Below are 10,064 nucleotides of genomic sequence, written 5' to 3'. Positions count from 1 at the left end.
ACGTGTGTACTGTCCTACTGAATTCCGTTTGACCTCCTAACATGCCCCTGGGTTCTCAGAAGAAAATGAATGAGCATTGCCTAGAACGTTGATCTGTCATGCTTGTTCTGAGGTTACTGCCCCGGCAAGTGACACGTGCAATACCTCAACAAAAGGTCCAGCCCTATAAAATGATCGAGCTGTTAAAAAGTGTTACATCGGAGCGTCGTCCATCATGGAAGTCATTACGTCAAACAAGGGAAAGCCGAAGTTACTTCTCAACGGGCACGAGTACGTGAAAAAAGTCGCGAAAAACGAGTGGATTCGTTAGCAGTGCAAATTTCAAAGAACCAGGACCTGCAAAGGTGCTCTGACCACCGATGTTTCGGTAAGTATTGTGTGTTTTTAAATGTTCACTTTCTAGCAGCATACCGGTACATATTCGCCTGTCAATGGAGTCGCATTTGTTGACTTGTTTTTTGTATCTGTTACAGGTCACAAGATATTGGTCTGTACGGGATCACAGCCACAGTGGAGACGAGGGGACGGCGGGTGCGCCCTGCGAAAGTGAGGTGTGCCCTCAAAGAAAGTGCAAAGGAGACGTCCGAACGACCGAACAGGCTGCTAGCAACAGCATTGCGAGGCTCAACCGTAGCTGTTCGAGCGCATATTGGACGCCTTGAGACTGTACACCGTGACCTACGACAACAAAGGTGTAAAGCCAGACCCGCCGAACCGCAAAGCGCTGAAGAACTCAAGGTAGAAGGTAAATGGGGCAACTACAGGGGGTCCGTAACCTGAACCCTTCCTGCGATACGACCAGCCCGGCGACTAAGGTCGCATCCTGTTGTTCGCGAGCAGAGAGCAGCTACGAGCACTAGCAGGCAGTCGCACATGGTACATGGACGGCACGTTTTCTGTCTGCCCTCGAATATTCAAACAACTGTACGTCTTCCGATGTGCTGTCGGTGAGGGGACAGTAGCGTGTGCGTACGCACTTCTTCCAGGAAAAAGCTTTGCGATTTACAAGGAACTGCTTGAAGCCGTCCGGGATGCCTGTGAAGCATGCGGGCACATTTCCGATCCCGAGGTAGTCATAACTGATTACGAGATGGCCGCCATGAAGCATTCCAGGTGGTCTTCGGTCAGCACGTAGTTAAAGAGGTTGCTTTTTCCATCTCTGCCAGAGTACTCACCGCAAGGTAATGATGACATTTACTAGATCTTTAGACGTGGTCATTAACATTAATATTTTCATTCTTTCAGGTGCGCGAGATGGGCCTCAAAGAGCGGTACAAGAACGATGTAGACTTCAGGCAACACTGTGGAATGCTGGATGGGCTGGCCTTTTTCCCCGACCACCTCGTTGCTGAAGGCCTGCAGATTCTCCGTGACAGCGCCCCTGGGGGCATGGGTCACCTTTTCGACTATTTTGATGCAACGTACGTCGGCGGACCTTCAGAGCAGTCACTGTGGACGAAGAAGCACTCGTCACGAGGATGCGGCGCAGGCGACCGGATTTTCCACCGTCAATGTGGAACGTACTCCACGCGACGCTCAACGATGAGGGCCGGACGAATAACGTTTCCGAGGCATGGAACGGCAGCTTCAAGAAGCTTGTTGGACAAGCCCATCCAAGCATTTGGAAACTCATCGAGTGCTTACATGATGACAACGCCGTTGTATCGACGATGCTGCTCCAAATAGCCCTCGGTAATCCCCCAAGGAAGAGGGTGAGGCGCGAGAGTGTACGCCTTCAGGAGAGGCTGAAGTTCCTTTGCGAGGAGTACCTCCGCCACCAGGACCTTGTCATGCACCTGCAAGCCGTTGGAAGTTGCATCCGATTTTGAGGTCTTTGATGACCATGAAAATAAATATTCCATTTAAAATTCACGTGTGTACTTCGTTCGAATACGGTGCGGTGAGATTTTGTCCGCCCCCGGTGAGTTTATGCCCGGTGAGCTTTTGTCCGGGAGCCTGCCGGGCGGAAAAGAGGTCCCCGGAAAAAATGTTCCCGGAAAGTAGCTCCCCAGAGGGAATGCCCCCAGAAAGTAGGTCTCCGGGAAGAGTTCTCTAAGCGGGAAGGCTATCGGCCCTGCGAGCAAGAGGAGAGCGTCCACTGGCTAGTTGGAGGGTCAATGACTGGAAGGTATTTGAGCAAGGATTACCCACTGCCAAGCAAGCACAGAAGGCGACCGTAGCGCAGTTGTTCAGTACTGTTCAAGGAGTAGACGGCAGACGTGCATGCAAGGTGCTCCAAGCCTGAAGCTACAGGTAAGCCACTTTCTGTGATATCAAATTATTTCAGTGCTTTTACTCTACTTTAGGGTGATTACTGTTCTGTGCAAAATTACGCATCGACATAGCTCTGCGGAGAGAAGCTCGTGCAACACGGCTACGTTTACACGAGGCAGAAGACCGTGAAATCCGGGGTCCGGTGGCGTTGTGTGAAGCGTGGAGAATGCAAAGGCACAATGATGGAAAGTCTTGGCACATACGTCGTTAGCGTGGCGCACAGTCATCCCCCGGACGACGACGCAGTAGCTGTGCTGCGCGCCAAGAACAAAATGAAGGAGATTGCAGAGATTTCAAGTGAGAAGCCGGCAAGCATCATCCGACAAGTGCTACAAGATGTAACCCAAGAGGAAAGGGCACGGATGACAAGTGATGACAGTATGAAGAGGAGCCTTCGGCAAAAACGTGCATTGAAGTACCCCGGGGATCCAGAAAGTCTCTCTGAGCTCACAATTGATGAAGAGTGGACTCTGACCAGCGACCCTCAGCCGGAGTTGTTTCTCTTCTACGACAACGGACCAGAAGCGGACACAAGACTGCTGGTGATCTGAACTGAACAGGGCTTGTGAGCCCTCTCCGAGAGTGACATATGGTTCATGGACGGCAACTTCGATGTGGCACCAAAACAATTTACACAGCTGTATGTTATCCTGGTCCCCCTCTGTGAAACAGCAGTGGCCGTTGTCTACGTCCTCATAGAGAGGAAAACGCAACAGTGCTACGAGGAACTGTTTCGTGCCAATAGCGCCAGGTGTGACTTACTTTCTCTCGATCCCGAGATTGTCGTAACTGATTTTGAGAAGGCATCGATGAATGCAGTGAAAGACACATCCGGAAGTGACGTGAAAACGCAGGGCTGCTTTTTCCACTTGACTCAATCCACTTGGAGGAAGATTCAGGAACTCGGCTTGGTCGGACGATACAGAGAGGACGAGGAATTTCGTCTTTTTGCGGGCATGCTGGATGGCCTTGCGTTCCTCCCTCTTCAAGATGTGCACAATGGCCTTCACTTTTTGAAGTCAATCGAACCAGCAGGTGCCACCGACTTAACCACCTACTTCGACACAACTTATGTGACAGGATCTTTTAGAAATGTGACCCGGAAGAACGGAAACGTCACTCTCAGGCAGATTCCACCTATGTTCCCGCCAGAGACCTGGAACGTCCACGATGCCACCGTCATGAATGGCCATTCTAACAAATAATTATTCTGAGGCATAGAACCGACGATTCGGAAGCGTGCTTGGTCACAGCCATCCCTGTAAAAAAATACTGTGATTTCTACGGGCGTTTAATAGTATCTGACGACGGCGTGTTACCGTAATCACAACCCAAGCAGCACAAAGGACTGGGATTCGGCTGGGAACGTAACGGGAGTGATGGGTTCGAGGTGGCCGATATCGCCGTCACGAGCCCGACTGCTTCCCGACTATGTGAGGGGGAAGAATTGAGGGAGAATAAATAAAATTATTTCCCGATAGATCCCCGTTCGTGTCCCGGTCAGAATTCTTTCCAGATAGATTCCCGTTTGCGTCCCGGCCAGGATTCTTTCCTGATGAATCCCCGTTAACGTCCCGATCTGCTGTGGTGTACTGGCTAAGTATTTCTTCCCGCTCCTCTCTCGATGATTATGCAGATTCGGTAACACGTGTTCGGATAGTACAGCTTGAGACAAAGTTTCTGAAACGCGGGTATTCTGTATTGGACTTCTCCCAGCCACCTTTGGGGAATGCTTGTTGAACAGAATCCTTGGGAAAAATCTGCTCAAGGATTCTGTTCAACAAGTGTTCCCCTTAGGCCGCAGGGGAGGCGTGGAGAAGTGAAGTACAAAACACCCGTGTTTCAGAAACTTTTGTCCCAAGCTGTACGAGACAGTCAAGCATCCCTTCAGGAAGGAATTTGGCTGTCCGGTATGAGGTAACTCTTTCAAACATTGGGCTGCAGTTCACTTCATGTGTTGTATAGTTCGCTCAGTTTCAATGACTGAAAACATGCACACCCAGCAGCCTGAACAGAAGTATTAAAGGGACTCTGACCAGAAGTTCGACAAATATTTCGTTTGCATCTATTACGAAGGTATAATATGCCTCCAAGCCACACGCGAAATATTTTGGCTGTGCGCGGAGGCAAAGTTTGCCAAACAGGGAGCTGAAAACCGGCTTCGCTTTTCCCCCTCAACTCGCGCAATCGGGGCCGAAATCTAGCCTCTTTGCAGTGGACATCCGCCAATTTCCGTGTGCGTGACGAAATCACGAGGGCCACGTTTCATTGGACGCCCGGACCGGAAGTTCTGTTGTTAGTGAGTTTGTGAGAGCGCCGGCATCCGTCCGGAAAGCGATCTTCAATATGGACGTCGAAGGCAGAAATGCGGAGACTTCGAGCCCGGAACTTCTTTCTGACCTTTCTGCGATCGAGACATCGAGAAGAAAATTCTGCGTGCTGAACAGCTCGGTAGGCCTTCGAAACGTCGCCGATGCCGCGAATGCGAGACGAAGTTGCACTACGAACTTGCAACTACGCAATGCACTGCACTACGAACATCAGTTACAGATGAAGCAAACAGCATGAGTCGCCTGTCTTCAGGTAAGCGATGAGCTTTTTAACGCACACTGCATGTGATCGAACATGTAAACGTTCTCAGAAATTTCGTGTTCCGATATCTAATGCGCACTTGCTGTTCATGGTGCCGGTGTGGCTGGTGTGTCATAATGCCGAAGGAGATAGAATGCTTGTGCTGCAAGGAGCTCGAAAACACTGCCGAATGACTGCAGTATGAGTGCATTACAACCCACAAAGATTTCCAACTTCTATCCTTCAATATGACTGTCCTGAAGGTCGCATATTGAACTCCGTGGGCAGCGCGAACCTATGAGCGACTGTATTCACAAGTAAGTCACATGTGTCCTTGTCGAACGATGTTAAAATTTGGGCGCCCAAAACTGGTTTGGTCCTGCAATAGAGTCGTTAAAAACTGCAGTACAGGGCGCAGCACATAAAAAGGCTATACAGTACACGACTCTGAACTGGAGAAAACCAATATAGGCAATTTTGTAATTGTCAGTGTGCTGTGTCCTGAGTCACGTTTTTATGTATTGCCCTGTGCATAAGGTTTTAGCGTAGGTTTTTAGCGATATTGAGTGTTCTTGATTGTCGATTCAGTGAAAAGTAAAACAATTTTGGGTTCTAAAAGAACACAGCATGTGTAGTAATGTACAAGGTGTGGGCAGGTAAACTGCAGTTACTCTCAGGTACATGTAGAAATGACAATGCACACACACTGTACTGTAACCGATTACCTATTTGCCTAAACTATATTTTATGTACATCTGTGTAGACGATGCAGATACACTGCGTATCGCCAGTTTGCAAGGTGAGTATGGCACAAGCTTGGAAAAAACAAGATCATGGTCATCCCAGCCTGTGCAGTGAAGAGGGTCTGCAAGCCTTTCCCACAGAAAATGCCACAGGCTTCAAGTACCCAAGGTCCTAACTGGGGGTACCTCTTCGCACAGCTTGTCTATCACATTTAAAATAATTCAGCATCTGTATTTAGGATGATCTATAGCTCTCAGGATGATGCATGGTTCATGAGTTCAACATGTTGTGTTGAAACACAACACTAGTCCTTTTTAATGAGTCTTGCGGAACGATAGATGAGCACTCCTTTCGTGACATTGTGTACCATTGCTACAGTGAACAATTTCTTGAGCAAGACTGATGAACGAACAAAAAATAGAGTCTTGTCTTCCAAATATGTATGTTCCTTGTAACTTCCGTATTTGTTAAGTGACCCATGTTGATGTCCCCCCTCATGTAATGCCTGCAATGGCCTTTGAGATATATTCATCAATAAATAAATATCAAAACCGGAAAAAGATGTAACACGTATCCTCTCTTTGTGTGAATGATACATAGACATTCTCAGAAGATTTGTACATAGTCACACTTTGCCTCATTTTGCATAAAGCCTAGTTCCACCTCTTACATCCTCTCCATATATCTTCAATCTCCAAAGCAGTACAAGGCTAAAGTAATCAGCTACTACATAAAAAGAAGGAGGGGAGGAAAACAAATGCTGGCACATCTAAAATTCGAAGAAACCCTGGTACTTTCACGGGGCTACTCACGGCTCAGTACTGGATCAGATCCCGATGGAAAACAGCTTTTCTGAGCCTCAGTGATAGATTCCCTTGATTGCACTGACTGTGGGGCACATCTCATTGGCTTGGTGGCAAGTGGGCTTGCGTCTGATAGTAAGATTTGGAAAAAAGGGAGCAAGGAACATCTCTCTACGGTCTTAAGAAGGATATCAACGTTACCTGTCAAGGTCCGTCTCCCGTGGAGTGCCACAAGGTAGTGTACTGAGTCCGCTGCTGTTCAATCTGATTATGGCATCACTCCCGGCGCGCCTCTCTGAGCATATCCGCATCACAATCTATGCCGACGACATCTGCATATGGACATCCGGGGTCCGACGGGACGCCATTCAACAACGCTTACAAGGCGCTCTCAACACCACCGCGTCTTACCTTGCCGACCGAGGACTCCGTGTATCCCCTAGCAAGACAGCCGCCATGGCGTTTACTCGGCGGCCCTTCACCAGCTACCCTCTCCATGTTGCCGGAACCCCGCTTCAATTTGTGACGCACTGCAAGTACCTTGGCGTGATTATTGACAGACAGCTCTCCTGGTCTAAGCACATAAAGAACCTCTCCGTCAAGACGAGCAGATCAGTGAACGTCCTACGCCGCATCTCCGGAGCGTCTTGGGGCCCCACCTGTCGCGATCTTCGCCAAATTCACAGCTCCCTCGTGCTCGGCCTCCTGCGGTACAGCATCCCAGTGCTGCACGGCCTGCGGACGACTCACGAGCGGGAACTCCTGAACATTCAGTCTCGCAGTCTTCGCGCATGCCTGGGCTTACCCAAGACAACGGAAACTTATTCGGTACTTGCAGAGGCCAGGGAACCACTTGTTACCACCCTGCGAGATAGAGAGACCCTCCGCATTTACACGCGGCTAATGACTCGGCACCCTTTCCACTACCTCAGGACCATTGACCACGACAGCCCCGCGTCTGCCTTTGGTAGCGCAGTGCGCCGTCTGAAGGGTGTTGTCCCACCTCCCACATCTCACGTATCGTATGCTACCCCAACATGGGCTCTCGACCAACCTCCCATATGCACATTTATCCATGGCCTCGGGAAAAAAAGCGACACGCCAGCGCCTGTAGCACATCAACTTGCCCTGGAACACCTATCCTCGCTGCACCACGGAAGGCAGACCGTCTATACTGATGGGTCTGTGATACCTGGTGGAGCAGCTGCAGCCTTTTATGTGCCCCACGAAGATTTTGAGAGAGCGTCCAAGCTCCCCAACGAGACGTCCTCCACGGAAGCAGAGCTATTCGCAATCAATATGGCCCTTCAGCACATCTCGTCCTCCCCACCTGCAGAGTGGACGATCCTCACCGACAGCAAGCCAGCCCTGGAGATCCTGGGTTCTCACGCCACCAAAATCATCAGCGACCTCCAAACGGCTATCATCGCCGCATGCGACTCTCTTTGCGCCTCTGGCCACGGTGTGCGGCTACAGTGGGTTCCCAGCCACATAGGCCTCAGTGGGAACTCCCGAGCGGACGCCGCCGCGAGGCGTGCCCACCAAGACGTCGGCCCGCCAGCTAGTATGCCGCTCACATCGTCCGCCTGCCTTATAAAGATCCGCGAGTGGTGTGCCTCCGAAATGCGTCGCTCTGTCGAAGACGCTGTACGCTCCAATGCGTATATCCAGTCCATTGACCCGACAATGCAATTCGCTCCATACCAGCAGCTCGTCCGCGCAGAAGAAACGCTGCTGCATCGGCTCCGGCTCAACGTCGCATATACACCGCAATACCTGTGCAGGGTCGGAAAGCGTCGCTCAGCCAGCTGCGCTACCTGTGGCGCAGTAGCAGACGTTGAGCACCTCCTACTAATCTGCTCGGAGTACTCTGCAGCCCGCGCTGTCCTCGCCAATCGCCTCCAACGCCTGGGACACGGCTCTCTCTCTCTGGCCGTGCTTCTCGGCCCCGTCGCACGCCAACAACAGGGAGCCGTTACAAGGGCTCTCCTGCAATACCTACAGGACACCCAACTGAGTGTTACGTTGTGAACTGAGAACCGCGGCCCTGGGCACTCGCCCCCACTGCAAAGAAACCGGCCGTTTTTTTTTTTTTTCCTTTTTTTTTTTGCTCCACCAGGGCGTAGCAAGCCGACATAGGTCTGGCTGACCTCTCCCTGCGTGGACGCCACCTCCTCTTTATTAAACTTATATACCCCCCCCCCCTGTCAAGGTACAGCATTTCATGTTGCTTTCAGTAAGTACAACACTCCTCATAGCAGTTACCATTCGTGTTGGGAAAGCATGCTGAAGTTAGCTCAGGCAGTGCATCCAGAACTGTGAATCGGGTTCATAGAGAGCACCTGGTGAGAGGGACAGCAACAGTGTCCAGTAAAGACTCTCCAGGAATTTTGTGCAGGTTTGGGGGTCACACCTTTTAATAGTGTTGATGGAAAGCAGGGTGTGTGAAACACTGACTTCTGGTAGATGAATTCTTGTTATTTATAACCAGGTACCCATGTTCTAGTAATCTAGAAAAAGCCTTGGCTCTCTTGGAGGAAATTGCTAATGAATCTGAGTGTCTTTTGTGGAAACAGGTTGTAACTGCCTTTCTATCCACCCTTCTTAGTTGCCCTAGCAAAAGCAAATATGTAATGCTGTACACCATATCTGATGCTAGCACACTAATTGCTTTGAGTGTTCTCAGGCTTCTGAAATGGAGCTACCTCGTACATACGCTGTGCCATGTCGGCAAGAACATAAATCAGACTGCCTTTACTTTTTAAATTGGCCCTTCAGTGCTTCATGTGACTGCAAGAATGGCACCCCCAAAACAATAGGCAACAAGAAGGATTTCTGCAATGTATTGAGCTTTGTAAAACAACAACTTTATTTGAAAATATATTCCAAAAGCCGGGTGACAACCTCATAATGTAGTGTCCTTTACTGCAAACACCGCTCAACACAACGAATAAAAACAGAGCGTAAATGTTTTGTCGCCTATCCGGGTGGCATCATCAGTACAACAGAGGCCAAAGATGAGCACATCAGCCTATCTAAGAGGGAATCTTACACATCCGATAGGGGGCCACAGTATGTATTACAGGCTGAAGCATCACGCCTGATAAAGCAGGATTCTAAGAACTTTCTAGGGACCCATCGCTAGTCATGAGCAAAGGTTACTGCACCATCAAAATATATGTCCCTTAGGACAGCAGTGGTACTGATTCGGTCCTGTTTAGTTAAGCTAAGCATTAGTAGCCCTGGCAACTGGCTCTTTTAGTCTTGTCCCAAGTCTTTTGTCTATCTCGCCAATGTAGGTTGCATCACATTCTATGCACTCAACTTGATGTGCACAGTCAAAATGCCTGATGGGCACAGTGCCCTCCAAATAGCATATGAAATACATTGGATGAAAGGAATGCGGACCACCGATTTGATTCCTTTGACTGTTTTTGACTGTTTGATTGTTTTTGATTGTTCTCTGTTGGAGGGATGATGCCACCTGGATAGGCAATGAAACGTTTACTCTCTTTATTCTTAATTGTTGTGTTAAGCCAGTGTTCTGAGTAAAGCATTTTACATTATGAACTTTGTTTGAATGATGATTAGTGGCGAGCTTCATACCCTGGGCCACTACTCCAACAATTGCTTCTGGTAGTGTGGCGAAATGGAATGACGAGCCTTGTAGAC

At 49.5% G+C, this 10,064-nt stretch overlaps 1 protein-coding gene and 1 pseudogene across 1 annotated transcript; both read left to right on the top strand.

The window, feature by feature from the left end:
- The first annotated feature begins 359 nt into the window (after positions 1 to 359).
- Positions 360 to 1,906, top strand: LOC135398561 (uncharacterized; annotated as a pseudogene).
- Positions 1,907 to 6,662: 4,756 nt separating this feature from the next.
- On the top strand, positions 6,663 to 8,423 carry LOC135398559 (uncharacterized). Its single transcript, XM_064629952.1, has one exon. The coding sequence runs from the start codon at positions 6,663 to 6,665 to the stop codon at positions 8,421 to 8,423; it is 1,761 nt and encodes a 586-aa protein (XP_064486022.1).
- The last annotated feature ends 1,641 nt before the right edge of the window (positions 8,424 to 10,064 follow it).

The sequence above is a fragment of the Ornithodoros turicata genome, chromosome 6, assembly GCF_037126465.1.
Source record: "Ornithodoros turicata isolate Travis chromosome 6, ASM3712646v1, whole genome shotgun sequence".
Classification (NCBI taxonomy): Eukaryota; Metazoa; Arthropoda; class Arachnida; order Ixodida; family Argasidae; genus Ornithodoros; species Ornithodoros turicata.
This window is presented reverse-complemented; position numbering and strand designations above follow the sequence as displayed.